This window comes from Aquila chrysaetos, chromosome 11 (genome assembly GCF_900496995.4).
Source record: "Aquila chrysaetos chrysaetos chromosome 11, bAquChr1.4, whole genome shotgun sequence".
In the NCBI taxonomy this organism is placed as follows: Eukaryota; Metazoa; Chordata; class Aves; order Accipitriformes; family Accipitridae; genus Aquila; species Aquila chrysaetos.
In genome coordinates this window covers 16,467,460-16,485,684 of record NC_044014.1, presented here as the reverse complement: position 1 = coordinate 16,485,684, position 18,225 = coordinate 16,467,460, and the positions used below count along the sequence as shown (strand labels likewise).

At 60.7% G+C, this 18,225-nt stretch overlaps 2 protein-coding genes across 3 annotated transcripts; one reads left to right on the top strand and one right to left on the bottom strand.

Moving 5' to 3' along the window:
- Positions 1-544: 544 nt before the first annotated feature.
- On the bottom strand, positions 545-3,180 carry PGAM1 (phosphoglycerate mutase 1). Its single transcript, XM_030030463.1, has 4 exons — positions 2,950-3,180; positions 2,321-2,595; positions 1,634-1,814; positions 545-1,546 (listed from the first exon to the last, which is right to left on the bottom strand). The coding sequence occupies exons 1-4, from the start codon at positions 3,086-3,088 to the stop codon at positions 1,377-1,379; spliced, it is 765 nt and encodes a 254-aa protein (XP_029886323.1). The 5' UTR covers positions 3,089-3,180; the 3' UTR covers positions 545-1,376.
- A 455-nt stretch (positions 3,181-3,635) lies between these two features.
- On the top strand, positions 3,636-15,003 carry RRP12 (ribosomal RNA processing 12 homolog). Of its 2 annotated transcripts, none has more exons than XM_041127356.1 (34): positions 3,636-3,813; positions 4,779-5,014; positions 5,108-5,191; positions 5,435-5,511; positions 5,696-5,801; positions 5,964-6,080; positions 6,195-6,333; positions 6,647-6,774; positions 7,068-7,166; positions 7,239-7,330; positions 7,408-7,519; positions 7,701-7,798; positions 7,958-8,072; positions 8,341-8,483; positions 8,678-8,799; positions 8,954-9,018; positions 9,129-9,291; positions 9,391-9,545; positions 9,922-9,989; positions 10,186-10,279; positions 10,487-10,645; positions 10,765-10,845; positions 10,928-11,033; positions 11,176-11,283; positions 11,374-11,531; positions 11,887-11,978; positions 12,091-12,249; positions 12,418-12,590; positions 12,729-12,860; positions 13,178-13,227; positions 13,516-13,594; positions 13,833-13,900; positions 14,297-14,379; positions 14,585-15,003. In XM_041127356.1, exons 1-34 carry the CDS (start codon positions 3,675-3,677, stop codon positions 14,685-14,687), a joined length of 3,903 nt encoding a protein of 1,300 aa, XP_040983290.1. In that variant the 5' UTR covers positions 3,636-3,674; the 3' UTR covers positions 14,688-15,003. The 2 variants fall into 2 exon arrangements, with proteins under 2 accessions (XP_040983290.1, XP_029886322.1); XM_030030462.2 differs by having other exon boundaries at positions 3,637-3,813; positions 12,729-12,845.
- Positions 15,004-18,225: the final 3,222 nt, after the last annotated feature.

The following is an 18,225-nucleotide window of genomic DNA, read 5'->3' as shown; positions in this document are numbered from 1 at the left end:
TGCGGCCGGGAGGAAGCACATGTTCCCAGCCCGCTGCCGGGGAAGGGGCACAACCCAGCAGCTTTGCTGCGAGGCGAACAGCACGGAGCTCCGGTTTGTGGCTGGGCGGCGCTGGCTCCAGGTGCTCGCCTCGCCAGGTTGGCTTCCCCACATCAGTGTCAAGCACGGAGAACAGCTTGTCTCCCTGCACTGATAACCGGTACAGGCTGCGGCTGCGCTCAACCCCCGGGGTGCCGCATCTCCTCCAGCCACACGCATCTCCTCCAGCCACACACGCCCTGCCTGCCTCCTGGGGACAAGGGCGTGCCACACCCAGCGCCCTGAAACCACGGAGCGGCGCGGTGCGGCTCTCTCCGGCAGAGATTGCGGAGCTGTGCTTTGCTTTCCCCCAGCCCAGCGTGCCTGCCGCAAACCCCACGTCTGCGCCCAGCAGCGACTGCTGCCTCGCACGCGTGTGACGACAGGAGCCCGAGGGAGGTGCCGGGTGAGGGAGGGAGCCCCACACGCCCAGGAGCACGTGGCCCAGGAAAGCGCAGACACCTCGTTATTGCGCATTACTCCTTTATTGAACTGGAACAAGACAGCTGCTATGGTCGGACAGTTACACTGACCCCGTGCAAGCCCAGGCTCGCGGTGCCGGCAGAGGGGGAGGCCACAGCGACAGGGCCACATACACACACACAGGATGGGGCACAATGGCACCTGCTTCACCAGCAGGACTAGGATGGGCTTCGGCTGGGGGAAGTGTGTGGCAGACACGAACCTCCAGACGCCCCGCTCCCTCCCTCGCCCTTGTCCAAAGGCAATAATTTAAAGCAGGGGCTGGCAGAGCTAGGTCCAGAGTCATGAGTACCACCCTTGAGTGCTGTACCACATGCACCAAAGTACAACTCTCTGTGTCTACGCATCCCGTTCCTTGTGCCACACACCCACGAGGGGATGGGGTACCCATCTTGGTCGCTGCCTGCGCTGCGCTCGCCCCACTGCTCCCGGGATGACTAAATCAAGCAACAAAACTACAGTAACCGGATGATGAGAGCTGTCGGGGAAGCAAAGCAGAGGAGGAGCCTGGCACGGCGAGGGATCGCTCGGCTCGTCCCCCTGCAGACGGGGCCCAAGGGCTGGGATCTCGGCGCGGAGAGGTGTGTGGTCGCTGCCTGGCAGAGCCAGGGCTCCCTTTCACACCAGATCTCCGCATGCGCAGCCCCTTGCCCCCGGGCTGTCTGCAGAGGGGAGCCTGGTCCTGAGGGAACGGGCCTAAATCCTGGGGAGCTGCTCCAGCTCTGCAGCTCCAAGTTCCTACAGCTGTGGAGGGTGTGCACAGAGGGGTGGGGGACGGTGGGGGGCTCTACTATGTGCTAGCCTGCTGCCCGCCCTCACTTCTTGACCTTGCCCTGAGCAGCGACGGCCTCCATGGCCTTGCGCACCGTCTCCTCATCCCCCAGGAACTGCATGGGCTTGACGGGTTTCAGGTTCTTGTCCAGCTCGTAGACAATAGGGATGCCGGTAGGCAGGTTCAGCTCCATGATGGCCTCTTCCGACATGCCTGCAAACGCAGAGGTGCCATCACTTGTGGCCCCGCTCACGCAGTGCCAGCTGGGGCAGCGGGGAGAACCCTAGAGGGCTGACGTACCTTCCAGGTGCTTGACAATCCCACGCAGGCTATTACCGTGGGCAGCAATAAGGACTCGCTTGCCCTCTTTGATCTGCGGGACGATTTCCTCGTTCCAGAATGGCAAAGCCCGAGCGATGGTGTCTTTCAGGCTCTCACATGTCGGCAGCTGGTCCTCTGTCAGGTCAGCGTAGCGACGGTCCTGGGGGAATGGTCATGCTCACGCAGCAGCCCATTGCAGTGTGGGAAGGCAGTGGCAGGCCCTTCATTCCCCCCACCCCAAATTCTCTGCCCGAGGACCTGCTACATGTAGGCAAAGCTGGGCTTGGAAGCAAAAGAGCGCCTTTGAGGTTTGAGCCTGTGCTCAGCTACAGCTGTGGCTCTGAACCCCTCCTAGGGAAAGTCGCACATCGCTTGCTCTGGGCGAAGAGACCAGAGCAAACATCCACGCACAGGTCATGGGAATAATGATTAACAGAGGTATCGTCCCCTCTGCTTTCAATCTGTCTGTGCAATGCCCAGGGGTTCAACTCCCCAGGGAAGGAGTGGGACAAACTCAGCCCAACGCCAACCAGCACCATGCATGACAGTCCTGGCTGCTGCAACAGACAGAGGAAACCTTGCGAAGGGAGCCAGACCACACTGCAGGGACCTAAGGTGGCTTTTAGGAGCCTCCTAGCAAGGTGGACGAAGAGCAATGGGTCTTACCTTGCTGATGGTGCTGTAGAAAGGGTGATCAGACTGCATGGGAGGTGGAGGGATGTCATATGAGCGCCTCCAGATCTTCACCTGCGCTTCGCCGTGCTTTGCCGCCGTCTCAGCCTTGTTCAAACCAGTGAGAGCCCCATAGTGCCTCTCGTTCAGGCGCCAGGTTCGGATAACGGGTAACCACATCTGATCGATGGCATCCAGGACGGTCCAGAGGGTACGGATGGCCCGTTTCTGTACCGAGGTGAAGCAGATGTCGAACTCGTAGCCAGCATCTGGAAAAGACCGGGGAAAGGGTGGGGGGAGGGGACAGGACACCGGGGAAGTGAGTGCCGGGCCTTACGCAACCGGTGAGGGCCCAAGGGCGGCAGCCTCACCGCGCCGGTACCGGTCGCGTCCCCGCCGGCCCGCCCTAAGGGGCGGGCCGCCGGCGGCGGGTACGCGACCGGTACCGGAGGACCCCCACCCGCCCCCGCCCGGTACCTGAGGCTCTCCCCTCGGTACTGGAGGCCCCCGGCACCGGAGGGCCCCAAAACCACCCTCATTAAGCCCAAGGCGGCCGCACCGCCCCCCCCCCCCACACACCTCACGGCCTACCCCCCCTCCCCCGTTTTACCGGTCACCGTTACCTCGGAGGGCCTCGCCGCCGCGCCGCGCCTCTTGTTGACCGGCGGGGCTGAGATCGGCATCGTACCAACCGCTGAAGCGGTTCTCCAGGTTCCAGGCGCTCTCGCCGTGGCGGACGAGGACGAGGCGGTAGGCGGCCATGGCGGAGGAGCGGAGCTGAGGGGAGGTCGGTGCGCGCGCGCTCTCTCCTCACGCTGCTGCCGCGCGCGACTGACGCTACGGCGCCGCCCCGCCCCTCCCCGCGCGGCAAGGCGGTTGGGGGGGGGAGGGGAGAAGTGGCGCGCATGCGCAAAGCGGCGGGCGGGCGGAGGCGCACGTAGCGCATGGCGCCGCCGCGAAGGGCGGTGCGACCTTCAGGGCGTGACGTCACCACGCCGTAAAGCATACGCAGTAACCTCTCGTGGTTGCTCACCCGTGCCGGGCGCCGACCCGGCTACGGACTCAGTGCGAACGGTTCCTTAAGGGTGCGGCACCGGCGGTGCCCTCTCTCCCTGCAGGGGGATGTCAGACAGGCTCTCTTGCTGACGGCTGCCCCTAGGCCCCTCGGGTCTCCCATCCAAGCCCCAACCGGGCGCGACCCCGCTTAGTTTCGCCGGCACCGCTCCCCGCCCGCCCCGCTGGGAGGCGGCCAGCCCTAAGGGCGGCGGTGCCCTCACTCAAGATGGCGGCGGGCGCCGGAAGCGGAAGGGGGCGTGGGGCGGCGGCGGCACGTGGAGCCGGGTCCAGCATGGCGCGGAGCGGGCGGCTCCGTTCGGGTGCCGGCGCCAAGCTGAAGCGGTGGCGGAAGGGCCACAGCAGTGACTGTAACCCCGAGACCCGCCAGCACCGCCTGGCCGCCCGCAGCCGCTTCTGCAGCCGGCCCGCGGGTGAGGGCAGGGAGGCAGGCGGGCGGGCGGGAGGGTGGGCAGCGGCCCCCGGTGCGGGCAGCGGCCCCCGGTGCGGGCAGCTCCCTGCCTGTGCCCGGCTCTTCCCGGCGGGGGCGGCAGGGGCGCCGGGAGGCTGCAGGACGAGCCTTTGGGTCGCCAGCTCCCGAGAGCTGGGGCGGGGGGGGGGGGGCGGAGCCGCTGCCCCCCGAGCTGCAGCCCCGGGAGGGAGAGGCAGCAAACCGGGGAGGAGTGCCGAGCCCGCGGCGTAACGCGTGTGTCCTCCTTACCTTTGCCGTGAGACCGGGCCTGTGGAGTGAAATGGGGCACGGCCTGTAGCAATGCCTGTCACCCTGCTGGGGCCCGGTGCGAGGCCCTGCCCGCAGCCACCAGGATACAGGCTGTGCCGGCAGTGTGACCTCTCGGCAGGCTCATGGCGGGAGCAATTCGGGCTCCCAAAAGCCCACGGCCACACCTGTAAGTGCTGCTGTGGTGTCTAGTGTGGAGAGAAACGTGACAGAGACTCCTGTTCAGAAGGCCGCGTGATGGGGAAGACAAACCTCATAGCATTGCTATCAGCGAGGGGCTGGATTTCACAGCCCTGGCTGCTGTTGGCCAAGGAGATCTTTCTCCTGCAGATAAAGAAATGTGTCTTGCAGCATGCACTGTCCTCTTGCAGCTGGTTGCAAGCTGGTGTCTGGGACTTGGAGGGACATGAAGCGTGTGCCTTGGCTGTCTGGTTGCTGGACTGTGTCCTGGTTTGTTTTCACAGGAATGAGGAGCTCTTTCCAGTTATTACTGCTTTCTCCCATCAGGGGGAAAGAGCATCCGTGTCCCACATGCTGCAGATGAGCTCCAGCCAAGCTGGTCTGGCAGGGAGGGAAGGGGGGGTGGCCGTGGGGGGTTTTGGGGTGAATGGCGGAACAACACAACTTCGCAGTTCTGAACATACCTCTTCATCCTGGCAGAGAGAAGTAACTTGACGGTGGATGCGCTGAAGCTGCACAATGAGCTGCAGTCGGGGTCCCTGCGTTTGGAGCGGACGAGTGACAGTGCTCAGCTCCGTATGGAGGAGGATGATATTGGGGAGGCTGCCACAGAAAAGTCCTCTGGCACCTTCCTGAGCGGACTGAGCGACTGCACCAATGTCACCTTCAGCAAGGTGCAGCGCTTCTGGGAGTCCAACTCTGCTGCTCACAAAGAGGTACGGGCAGGAGCAGGGCTGGGGGAGTCCAGTGGGGATGGCCCCCCAGATGTGAGGCTGAGGGCGCTGACCTGCTCCGCTTGCTGCTTGTAGATCTGCGCTGTGCTGGCAGCTGTGACGGAGGTGATCCGCTCGCGGGGGGGCAAGGAGAGCGAGACAGAGTACTTTGCTGCACTGGTGAGTGACAGTCATGGGGAGGAGGCGTGAGGGGAGTTGCTGTTGTCAGCATGGGTGGGCTTGGGAGGGTTGGTGGAGGAAGGTGCTGTGCTCATAGCTGAGGCCCTGGGTGTCCTTCTTCAGCAGAGATGCTGTTGGGCTGCTCCTGATTTCTCTGCTCCCCTCCCCAAGGGTTGGGGTTGGGGAAGGGCTGGCTTGGTGTGAACTCCTGTTCCCCCTCGCTCACCCATCCTCTGTTCCCAGATGACCACGCTGGAGGCAGTGGAGTCCCCTGAGTCGCTGGCTGCTGTCGCCTACCTGCTCAACCTCGTCCTAAAGCGGTGAGCAGCTGGCAAAGGAATGGGGAGAGTTACCTGGCCCCATCATGAAAAAGGGGCTGGTGCTGTCCCCCTTGCTGAGCTGGGGAAATGACCCAACCAGGGCAGGCTGGGGATGTTGTTCCCTGCGAGACTGCCACCGGCTGCCTGCTCCTCGCACCGCTGACGTGCCCTCTTCTCCCGGCAGGGTCCCAAGCCCCGTGCTCATAAAAAAGTTCTCAGACACCTCAAAAGCCTTCATGGGTATCATGTCCTCGCAGGCCTGCAGCAGCTCTACCTCTGCCTTGCGATGGGTGAGTAGCCAAGAGACAGCCAGCCATGACAGCTCTTCCCAGGAGTCTGCTGAGAGCTGGGGTCAAGGCTGCTGCTGTAGCATGGTGCTGGGTGCTCGGCCTGAGGCCATTGCAATGTCTCTGTGGGGTGATGCTAACGCCCCGGCTGCTCCCTTGTCATAGGTCCTCTCTTGCCTGGCCACGCTGCTGCGAAAGCAGGACTTGGCAGCTTGGAGCTACCCCGTCACCCTCCAGGTTTATCACAGCTTGCTGAGCTTCTGTGTTCACACCAAGCCCAAGGTGAGTGCCTGGTGCCCCTGGCGAGGGATGACACTGCCTCTGGGTCTCGTTTCTGGGGCTGGCTGTGGTCCTGGGGTCCATGGCTTCTACTGACCTGGGCTCTCCTTCCCCCAGGTGCGGAAAGCAGCGCAGTACGGCGTGTGTTCCGTCCTGAGGGGCAGTGAGTTCATGTTTGGAGATGCAGCCCCTGAGCATCACCCTGCGGCACCCTCCACCGCCAAGTTCTGCGTGCAGGAGATTGAAAAAGCTGGAGGTGTGGGGCACTGGAGCAAGGGGTCCGCAGCTGAGTGTGGGGGGCCCTGCAGCCATGGAGAATAAGGACTTGAAGGGAAGAAGGGAGGGTGTAGCACCCTGGATTGCTGGGGAGGGTATGAGATGCCTCTGGGGCACCTAAGGTGTTTTGGAGGGTCCTCAATTATCTGTCTGTTGCTCTGCTTTCCCCAGAAGTCAGGGGGGGTGTTCACCCCAGCTCCGTGGGTCAGCCCCAGCACTGTCATGGGGTTTTTGCCTCGGGCAGGGCTTTGCCACGGGGTACCACAGGCTCAGACGTTGCTTTGCTGCCGCAGGCACCAAGGAGGCGACCACCACCCTGCATGTCCTAGCCCTGCTGCGGGACCTGCTGCCCTGCTTCCCTGCGGCCGTGGTGAAGACCTGCTGTGAGACCTTGCTCCGAGTCATGACGCTCAGCCACGTGGTGAGTGTCCCCATGCCAGGGATAGCAAGGGCAGCCGCTTTGCCCCTCGGCTGTGCTCTGGAAGGGCTCGAACCCCCTTGGCTGCCAGCTGGGAGCCTGGAAATGAAGGATGCAAATGTGGAGGAGCTTGGGCCAGCTGGTGCTTGCTGGCCTGCCTGCTGTGGAAGAGGGAGGCTGAAGATGGGGCACAGTTGCAGCAGTGCTGGGCTTGCTGGGGCAGACCCTGCTTTGGGATAGGGGGACAGTGGGTGCAAAGCAGAGCCCCCCCGCTCCTGACACCGTGTCCTTCGCAGCTGGTGACGGCGTGTGCCATGCAAGCCTTCCACAGCCTCTTCAGCGCCCAGGCCAGCGTGGCCTGCCTGCCGGCCGAGCTCAATGCCCAGATCATCACCGTGAGTGTGGGGTGCCAGTGAGGGGAGGGATGGGGCTGCCAGTGCCACAGTACCCACCCCCTGCTTCCCCAGGCCCTCTATGACTACGTACCCAGCACAAGTGACCTGCAGCCACTGCTGACCTGGCTGTCCACCATGGAGAGGGCGCACGTCAACCTGGGCAGGTGCGGGCAGAGACCACGGCTTGGCAGGGGGAGAGGCAACCGCTTGGTCTCTCACTTGCCCGGTATCTCTTCTCCAGGCTGCAGAAGGACCTGTGCTGGGCTCACCTACCCCGGCTCTTCTCTGCTGCCATGAACTGCTTCCTCTCCCCGCACTCCCAGGTGGTGGCAGCAGCAGCACAGACCCTGGAGGTACCGTACCACACACGGGCACTATCCCAGTGCCCGCTGCCCCACTTGGCTGCTTTGGGCCTCTTGGGGGGCTCTGCCCAGGGGTTTGGGGCTTGCTGGGGAGTGGTGTGCCCCTCTGTACCTGCCAAGCTGGGGGATCCGTGGTCCACTGCTTTCCCATTTTCCCTGTTTGCCCTTGCAGGCCCTCCTGAGCGAGTGCATTGCTCCCCACATGGAGGACCTGGGCACTGTCTCTGCATCTGCCCCAGCCCCTGCCGCCTACCTGTGCAAGATGTTCAGGTGAGGAGCGGTGGTGTGAGAGAGGCTGTCCCCGTGGGCCCGGCTGAGCTCTGAGCAGCCTTTGCCTGGTCCCCAATGGGGGCTGGCAGGCCTGGTGAGCACCCTGATCACTGCTGGGTCAGTCCCTGCCAGCGTGACCGTCTCCTCTCTCCTCCCCAGATCAGTGGAGGAAGGCCTGACATACCGTTTCCATGCAGCGTGGGACGAGGTGCTGCGGGTGCTGGAGGTCTTCTTTGAGACATGTGGGAAGCAGTGCCACCCCATCATGAGGAAGGTGAGCCAGGCTGCGAGGGCACAGACTCATCCATGGAGGCGGGTGGGGTGGCTGCACTGCTCCCTGGGCTGCATTGCCCTCTCCAGCTGTGGAGTGGGGCCATGCCAGTGCCCGCTGTCCTGCCCCTGCGTGGGCAGGGTGTGCGCAGCTCTGGGACTCGGCACAGGGATGCACAGGGCAGCTGGCATCCCCGGGCAGGCATGCTGAGTGACACATGCCAGACCTGCCTCCATGGCTCCTCTGTGACCGTTCTGCCCTGTCCGCACAGTGTCTCCGTTCCTTGTGTGACCTGCGTCTCTCCCCACACTTCCCCTATACCACTGAAGTGGACCAGGCAGTGGGAGCTGCCGTGAGCACCATGGGCCCTGAGGTGCTGCTGGAAGCTGTGCCCCTGGAAATTGATGGCAAAGAGTGAGTACAGTCATGGGGTAGCAATTTTGCAGCAGTTTGTTACGTTCCTGTTCCGTCCCCATGCAGTGCTGGAGATGTTTTGCTCTGCTGAGCCAACCTGTGCCCAGCTTTGTGGCTGGGTGGAGATGCCCAGTGCCCAGGGGCTGATGCTGGCAGTGCCCCGTGCTCCCCTGACCTGTGCCTTCCCTCCCCAGGGAGACACTGGATTTCCCCCGCAGCTGGCTCCTGCCGGTGCTGCGGGACTATGTGCAGGGCGCACGGCTCGGCTTCTTCACCAGCTACTTCTTGCCTTTGGCGGCCGCCCTGAAAAGCAGAGGTGAGGAGGGTGGCACGGTGGGGGTCCCAGCAGGTGCAGTCCTGCACTCCTGAGAGCCCTAGGGTGCTCTGTGGAATCTCCCTTCCCTCCTCTGGTGCAGAGCAGGGCTTTGCCACCTCTGCTGCTCTGCTCATCTCCCCGCTGTTGTCTGCAGCCCTGGAGTTTACCCAAGCTGGGAAGAGCATGGAGGCCAAGATCTATGACACATTGCAGTGGCAGGTAACGAGGAGCGTCTGGGAGCTCTGCTGTGGCATACCCGCGGTGCAAGGTTGGGGATTGGTGACTTGGGCAAAGGGTGCTGGCCTCCCACCTCTTCCTTTGCCTTCCAGGTCTGGACCCTGCTGCCCGGCTTCTGCACCTGCCCCACGGATGTGCTGGGTGCCTTCAAGGGGCTGGCCCGCACCCTGGGCATGGCCATCAGCGAGCGCCCAGACCTCCGCCCCACTGTGTGCCAGGCCTTGCGCACCCTCATCCACAAAGGCTGCGAGACAGGTTGGGGGGGAGACAGACCCTTGTGGTGGGTCCCCGTCCCCTGCGGTGACCCAGAAAGGGGAGATGCTGATCTGTACTGCCCTGTCATCTTCTCCCTAGATGCAGAGCGGGCAGAAGTGGGTCGCTTTGCCAAAAATTTCCTGCCGATCCTGTTCAACGTGTACAGCCAGCCCGAGGAGGATGGGGGCAGCAGTGCTCAGCGCCGTTCCGTGCTGGACACTGTCCGTGCTTACCTGACCATCACTGACCCCCAGGTGAGGGGGTCTGGGGCAGTGGGGCAGGCTGTGCTGGCTTGGACCAGCATCTCCCAGCCGGACCCAGTCTGATGGTGCTGTGGTGGGTGTCTGACCAGAGAGGAGAGGAAGAAGGAAGCTGAGCAGAGAGCAGCCTTTCCTGCCCTCATGGGGAGGAAGCCCTTCCCAGCTGGCAGTCTGGGATTTCCCAATCTTGCAGCCACATCTGGCATGTCATGCATGAGCCCTTTGTGAATTTGTCCAGCTCTTTTTGGACCTGCTGGTGCTTCTGGTCTCCACAAAGTCCTGTGGCAAGGCATTTGCCAGGTGGATTGTAAACTTGTAAAAGCACTCCCTTCGGTCAGTTCTGATCCTGCTCTGTTTACCTGCCCTGCAGATGGTGTGTGGGTTCCTGCAGAAAGCCAGCATGAAGCTGACTAGTCCCGAGAGCTCCGAGTTTGCCAGGTAACACTTGGGAGCTGGTGCTAATGGGTAAAGCTGCCAGCTTCCTCCTGGTGAGCGGCGCTAGGGCACTCGTACTGTCCTGTGTGGGATGGGCCACTCTCATGCATCCGATGAGATTCACAGCTGGAGTCCCAGCTTGGTTGGGCAGTGTTAGTGGTGCTGCAGTTATCCACCTGCGTGTCCTTCTCTACTGCAGACTCTCCATCCTGGATCTGGTGGTGGCAATGGCACCCTATGCTGATGAGCAGTCCTTGGACTCCCTGTACCACACCATCCAGCCTTCCCTCCAAGTGAGTCGACCCCCAGCTCTGACAGGCGCAGGGGCTGCAGTGGGGCATCTTCTACTTGCTGCCAGCTTGGACCAACACTCTGGGGGGCTGAGCAGCTGCTATAGGGGACAGGTCTCTGCTGGGTGGCATGGGGTGCTGCGGGGGTCCCTTCAGACACCGTGGTGAGGGGCTGCCTTGACAGCAGGGGCTTGTTGGTTGTCCCTGCAGAGCAAGGAGCGCAGCATGCAGAAGAAGGCGTACCGCGTGCTGGAGGAGGTGTGTGCCGCCCCCCACGCCCCCTGCCGAGCCTTCGTCTGCTCCCACCTGCAGGATCTGCAGGCAGCACTGCTGGACTCACTCAAGAGCGCGGCGTCTCCGGCCAAGAGGGTGAGAGCAAGGGCCTTGGTGGCGGACCTCAGACGCTGCTGGGAGGGGGTGGGGGTGTGGCAGGAGCAGCTGGGTGTGCATCCCTGGGTGTACCAGTGCTGGGCTGTTCCTTTCCCCAGCCCCGGCTGAAGTGCCTGTTCCACATCGTGAAGCAGCTCTCTGCGGAGCACGAGCCCTTTGTCACTGCACTGGTCCCAGAGGTGAGCATGGTCCCTGGGGGAACTTGGCTAGTTCTGGCTGCAGGGGTGGCAGCAGTGACGTGACATGGTTTTGTGCCTCCAGGTCATCCTGTGCACCAAGGAGGTGTCAGTGGGGGCCCGCAAGAATGCTTTCGTGCTGCTTGTAGAGATGGGGCATGCCTTCATCCGCTTCGGGCCCACCCCCCAAGGTGAGCTCCTGCTCCACTTGCTCAGCCCCCCAGCCCCTCCAGCCCAGGGGGATCGGACCCATGCCGGGTACCCCGCTGAAGCGGGCCAGGGATGCTGCTGGGCAGGGGGCAAGCAGAGGCCTGAGTCGTCCCCCTCTTGCAGAGGCCATGCAGCGGTTCCTGCTTCTGGTCTACGCGGGGCTCACGGGCTCGGTCACCATGATCAGCTGTACGGTGCTGGCGCTGACCCGCCTGTTCTTTGAGTTCAAAGGTGAGCGGGAGAAGGAGGTCTGGGAGGTGCAGGGCAGCACAGGATGACGAGGTGGGTCCCGGTTGTGGCTGAGCCCTGCCACGGTTGCAGATCACCTGGAGCTGAGCGTGGTGGAGCAGCTCTTGCAGAATGTCTGTCTGCTGCTGGCCTCCCGCACGCGGGATGTGGTGAAGGCGGCCCTGGGCTTCCTCAAGGTCACGTTGCTGCTGGTGGACACCAAGCTGCTGGCTAAGCACGTCCAGGCGATGGTGAGATCCCACACAGGGTGCCCCAAGGAGGGTTGCGGGGCAGAGCTGGGGCTGCCTTGGGCAGCTGGGGAGATCTTCAGCTGCACCCTGCTTCTGCCTGGGAGCCAGGGGCACAACCTTGATCTCAGTGGCTGAGAAGGCAGTGAGGAGGTCCCTCTCCTGAATGCTGGCATGGACCTGCCATAGAACCCCCATGAACTGGCTTTGCCAAGCAGGGAGACTTCCCCACAGCCCTGCCTGTGGTGGGCATGAGGAGATGGCGGCAGGGTGAGCAAGGTGGCCATGCAGGGGAAGGGTGGGAGGCTGGGTGCCCAGGGCAGGGGTGCTTTGGTCTCGAGGGTCTCTGTCCTGGCAGCTGGAGGCCGTGGGGAACCTTTCAGACGACATGAGACGCCACTTCCGTATGAAGCTGAGAAACCTCTTCACCAAGTTCATCCGCAAGTTTGGGTGAGCCAGGGGCTCCTGGGTTGCGCTGGAGCTGCGCTGGGGCAGCGAGGGAGCTCACTGGGAAGCGGTGCAGGAGGAGTTGAGCACTGACTGGTCTCTGTGTGCTCCTCAGCTTTGAGCTGGTGAAGGGGCTGCTGCCGGCCGAGTACCACAAAGTGCTGGTGAACATCCGCAAGGCGGAAGCCCGGAGCCGCAAGCAGCGTGCTCTGAGGCAGGCAGCTGCAGATACAGATGAAGAGGAGGCACCACCGGCACAGCCCAGAGGAGACAGGTGAAGATGGGCCAGGGGTGAAGAAGGAGCAGCCCCATCGGATCTGCTCAGCTGGTGCCTCTGGAGATGCTAGGGACATCTCCAGGGCTCCTATGTGCTGTGAGGCAGGCTGGGGTCTGCACCCCTGGGCTTGTTCCGTTTCCATCATCCTCTCTGCCTTTTGCCCAGTATGGAGGAGATCCTGGCTGACTCAGAGGATGAGGAGGAAGAAGAGGAGGAACGGCAGCAGAGCAGGGAGTGGAGGAAGCAAGCACGGCAGAAGGGCCAGGCCTGGCTGAAGGAAGGGGAAGATGATGAGCCCCTCAATTTCCTGGACCCTAACGTGTCCCAGCGGGTGCTGGGTGAGGAGCGGAACTTTGGATGCGGCTGGGGTGGGATGGATGGGGTGGGGGCTGCTGTGATGCACAGGGGCCCTGGGGGTACAACTGCCCCCAGGCATGGGTCCTTCCCCAGGCCCTGACTCACCTCTCTGTGAGCAGCCACCAAGCCAGGTCCCAAGCGGTCCAGAGGAGTGAGCCATGACTTCCAAGTGTCTGAGGACGGACGCCTGATCATCCATGAAGAGGAGGAGGAGGTGAACGATGATGAAGCCAAAGGTACTGCCTGGGCTGGCGAGGGGCCACGCTAGACTTGCTCTGGTACTCCAAATGGTTTTCTTCTTGCCACCCATATGTGGGTGCTTGGGGGGATCTGGGTGGAAGCAGCAGGGGTTGGTGTGGTCTTGTCACACCCAGTGGCTCTCTTCTGGGCTGCTGCCACCCAGGGGAGGCAGCCCCCTTCATCACCAGGAAGATACTGGAGGGGACATGGCCACCAGTGCTGGTTTGGCAGGGGCACCCTGCTCCTGCAGGCCACTCCAGGGGTTGGCACAGTACTGTGGCTCTGCTACGCCCACATCCTGCACTGACTCTCTTGTCCTGTACCATAGGAGCAGACGAGGAGATGGCAGATGTGCTGCAAGATTTGGGTCTCCGCAGTGTGAGTACGGGGCTCATGGTCCTAAGGAGGTACTGGGGGAACACGGCTGTGCCAAACCCCTGCCTGCCCCATGGCAGCTGCAGCTCTGCCTGAGATGCCAGTGGGGATGCTGGGCAAGCGCCAGCTGCTTGGAGGAGTGCGGGAGGCTGGCTGGGGACAGGGACGTGCGCAGGCAGTCTGGAAGGTCTCCGGGCCCCCGTGGGAGGAAGCAGGAGGTCAGGGGGTCCATGGGAGGGCAGAACTGTAAGGACAAGCCAGCTGCAGGGTCCCCACTACCTTCTTCTGCAGAAGAAAAGCCAGAAGCGTCGGTTCAGAGAGGAGCCAGACGATGAGGAACCTGAGGCCAGGACCTACCCTCAGTACAGAGGTAAATTCTCTGCCTGTGCCCTGTCTGGGGCTCCCCAGGTGGCCAGAACCACGTACCCATCTTGCTGGGCTGCTTCAGGGCAGCTGGAGCAGAGAACTTTGCTTGTGGGAAATGGTTACCTTTCTCTGCTGTCCTCACAGCCAAGAGCTGGAGGCAAAATCAGGAACAGCTTCCCCAGCCTGGACTGGGAAGGGGGAGTCCTGGGACGCCCTTCCAACACACATTCCCTGTTTTCCAGCTGGAGGCTCTGGGATCCACCGGCAGCTGGACAAGGAGCCAGCCTTTGGTGCAGAGTACAGATCCAAGGTGAGGGACCCAGGAGGTCACAGGGTGGGGGGGTGCTGCCTAGGGCTTTGCTGGGGCAGGAAGCACCGTTTGTTTGCTGGGTGTCTGGTCCAGTAGCACCAAGGCTGGAGGGGATCTCTGCTCCAAGAGGAGTTGCCAAACACTCAGTACCTGTGAACGTTTCCAGCCCATCTTGGAGTCCCTGTCCTGCCCTTGCCGTGGCCAGTTCCTGTGCATTGCTCAAAGCAGGTGTCTGTAGCATCATCTGGGTGGGAAATCAGCTCCCAGGGCCACGTGCTTAGCTGGCACCCCACTGCAACATAATCTTTGAGATGGCCGGGTGGCAGGGTTGCACCAGAATGGGACGCATACGTTTCCCTGGTGCTGCATCTTTTCCCATGTCACTGTCTCCCACAGAAAGGTAAAGGTGATGTGAAGAAGAAGGGCCAGCTTGACCCCTATGCCTACATCCCCCTGAACACAGCTAGACTCAACAGAAGGTGAGGCTAGCCGGGAAGGGTACAGGGTCGGGAACAGGGCCAAAACTGGGCTTTGATCCTGCTTTTTGTCATTATGGATTTTTTGTGGGTCTGGGAGCTCCCTGCCAGCCTCTGCACCGCTCCCTGTGGAGCTTGGAGCATCCCTGTGCGTTAGGTGTGCCCAGTGCCTGCACTAACCCAGCCTCCTGCTCTTTCCTCCCTCCAGGAAGCGGGCGAAAATGCAGGGCCAGTTCAAGGGCCTGGTGAAGGGAGCCCAGCGTGGGGCCAAGGCCGGCCGCAGGAACCGTCTGAAGGCCCAGCGCCCCTGAGGAGCCTCAGGTGTGTGGCCTGCACCTGCCAAGGATGTACAACACCCTGTGGCCTCTGGGCACTGGGGGACTGGGGCTTCGTGAGTGGAGCAGCAGGGACTCATCTGCAGAAGGTGGCCTGTGTCTGTTTGAGACTCCCTGGGAAGCTACCCTGTTGTGTTATGGACTCATGGCCCAAGCCCTGCCCTCCTGTGCCTGGAGGAAGGTGCTGGGTTGACTGGTGCAGGGAGGGGGGGGGTGTGTGTGTGTGCGTGTGTGAGAGAAAGTAATGTGTAATGAATTCTCTATATTGATAAATACCCACTGTTCTTACTCAGCCCAGTTTCCTCCTTCCCTTAAGAGTTGTGCACACTGTGTGCCTTGTGCTCTGCCTGCTGCCCCAGTGCAGTGGGTCCTTCTGCCACTGCAGCACTGTGCCCCACAGGGCTCACGCCTGCGTCAGCCTGGGACCTGGAGCCGGAGCCCTCACCACTGCGTGGGGCTTGCCTGGGGGCTGCCAGGAGCAACACTGCGACACAGAGCAGTGAGGCAGTGCCCATGTCCCGTGCCCTCCTGGCTCTCATGCAGTAGGGCTGAGTTGTGGAGTTGGCCAAAGAAAGAAGCCAGAGATGGTGAAGTCCTTCGCTTACAACTAGCTTTCTTATACAAACTCCCTCTTGGTAGGATCTTCTGCCCTAAACTGTGGGCCAGAGGATTTGTGCCATGGGAGGAATGTCTGCCATTTGGCTGCCACTGGTTTCTGTCCTGCCTCAGCCTGTGTCAGCCATGCCTGGTTGCAGGGCAGGAACAGTTTGCTGCAAATTTCTTCAAATTGGCTGGAAAACTGCTACTGCAAATCTCGGTGCCTTGCCTTTTCACTTACCTGTGAGAGCTGAGAGAAGCCCTTTCCTCTGCTCTGACCACCTCCTGCCAGCTAAACCTGAGCAGCGCAAATAATCCTGGACCTTTTTAGCTCCCCAGCCATCTCAGGTTGGCCTGAGCGTCTGTTTTTGCCCAGTTACTTCTGCACTGAGACCAAAAGATGGTGTCTGGCCACAGCATGCTTGAAGAGAATGGAGCTGAGGGTAGTGGATACAGGTCCCATTGCTCACACTGCAAAGAACATGTATTTGTGAACATAGCTGGCTTTCCATTCCTCTTCTATATTAAAAAGCCTTTAGTCCTTTGTCATTTCCTACTGTGGTAGCTTACATGCTGGAATTGCAACACTTCTTGGTCTCATAATAAGTTAAAGGGATTGTGCTTGTTCAGCCTCTTACTGCAGGCTTCTTTCTGGAGGCTGCAAATCCAGTTTTGTGGCTCTGGTGCTTTTTGGTTTTTTCCAAGATCCTTTTAAAAGCCTGTAGGTGGAGGAGGAGCTCTTGTACTGGTATTGGTCCTGCCTTGTCAGGAGCACTGTCCCCTCCCTGCTTCCCCACCCAAGGCTCTCACTTGCACCCTTGAGGCCCAAGGCCATGCTGAGGTGCTGCTGCTCTAATCCTGCCAGAAGGGAGCCCACAGCCTGGCTTATGGGACAGGCATCTCCAGCAGCACCTCCTGACTATGTTCAGTCAGCAGGAGCTACATCCATCTTCCTCCGTTGCCTGCAGCCTTGGCTTGATGCCCTCCCTCCCCTGAGAGCAGGACAGGGGGAGACAGGCAGCAGTCACCTTCTGAGCCTCCATCACCTGTAACATATGGCTCCAGGCCCACCATAGCTATCTGTCTTCCTGCTTTCTTTTCTCTCCTTGGAGACAAGGCCAGGAGAAGGCTGTAGCTAATTCATTTAAAAGCTCCAGATTACTCACTGTATTGTTCTTCATTTGCATGTTGTTGCTTAAATTAGTGCATGCCTGCATGGAACAGAAGAGTTTCATTAGCGCAGAGGATGGTGTTTGCCTGAGCCGGTGTCCAGAGAACAGATTCTTCTGCAACAACATCTTGTTAATCAGCTAATTAATCATGTAATGCAATAGAAACCCTTGGAGAGGAGACATCATCCTGCCTGGGGAGGCTGGCTGCGAGTCAAGCCTGCTCCCCACCAGCAGCTGTCCCTGGCAGGGAGCAGAGCTGTGTCTCAGGGGCCTGCAGGAGCCTGAGCACAGCTGTCTGCTATGGGGCAGGGCGAGGGGTGATGTATCCTGCAGATACCAGCCACAAATATTTTGCAGTTACCCACAGAGAAGCGCAAGACGGGAACCTGGAGCGATGCTTGGCTTTCGTTGCTCAAGCTGGGAGGTGGCTGGAGGCTATTTCTTCACCCAGCATGCCGTTAAACCATGCAACTCCTTTCCGCAGGCTACAGCAGGCACCCACAGTATACCCGTGTTCAGCTACACTTGTGCAGGAAATTGTCACAAGGGGCTCTTACCCTTGCAGTTACCAGCTGCAAAGCGGGAGGTCTCCAGGTTCTGGGTTGCAGGCATACTAGGCACGCTTGAGGACAGGCTGGCAGGACTAACAGGCTACCCCTGAAGCTGGCTGGGTGGCCCTTGGACTGGCTGGGATAGTTGCAGATGCCCACCCTGAGCCTTAAGGCTTAAAATCAGGAGGAGAAGGAAAGCATCATTGTTTCCTTACCCTAAAAGCTATCTACCTGGGTTGTGTCCACTGTGGTATGCCGCTGAGAAGGACAGACGTGCCCTGTGGGGCTGTGCCCACACAGCATCCAGCTGGACCGTCACCTCCTCCGAGCACGCTGCAGTGCCTTTGGGGCTCCCCAGTTCAAAGTCAGGATTCGGCACAGACCAAGGTGCAGGGATGGGAAAACCCTCCTGGGGGCAGCAGTATAAGAGGAACCTTGGTGTTTATGCTAAAATGATTGGCAGTGAGATAATTAAGTGGGGAAGTTTAAAATGCCAAGGGACCACTCCAGCTGAAATCTAGTCAATTAAAAAAATGTCACATTAATTCCTAGTCCCCTCAGCACTCTGATCTACAGTTTCACTTGTTTCTAAAAAGTTGTCTGTCTTTTCTTGGTTGCTACCTGAACACTCTGTGCAAACCCAGGTGCAGCAAGCGTGCGGGGCCACCGGGACCCTGTCTGGGGGCAAGGCAGGTGCTTCCACCCACAAAGGAAAAAAAAAAACAAAACAAAAAACCAAAAAAAAACGCTCTTCCAGTGTTTCTGTTCCTCTAATTTCTCCTTGATGATGAGCAAAGATAAAAAATACTCAAGCCAAGATGTGATTTGGGGTTTACGGGTGTTGACGCATGCTTCTTGGAGCACTTTGTGTGGTCTCTGCAGGCTCAGGCAGACCCTGCTGCATCAGTTACACGTAAGCCACGTTTTAAAAGTTTCTTTGAAATAAAACGTTTGCAACTTGTATTTTTCTGCTGAATACTAAGGCTTGGGGTGTCAGGTGTGCCCAAGACTCTGAAAGACAGCGCCAGGAGAACTTCCTCAGCTCCGGACCACTGCTGCACACAGGCCCGCGTGTGCTGGTCGTCGTCTGTCCGTTCCCGCTGCGGTCTCTCAGCGGTGCCCTTTCTCTTCCCTCAGCTCCTGCCCAGGTCGGTAAGAAGGGGCTGCAGGTGAGGGGGGGCATTGCCGTCCCGT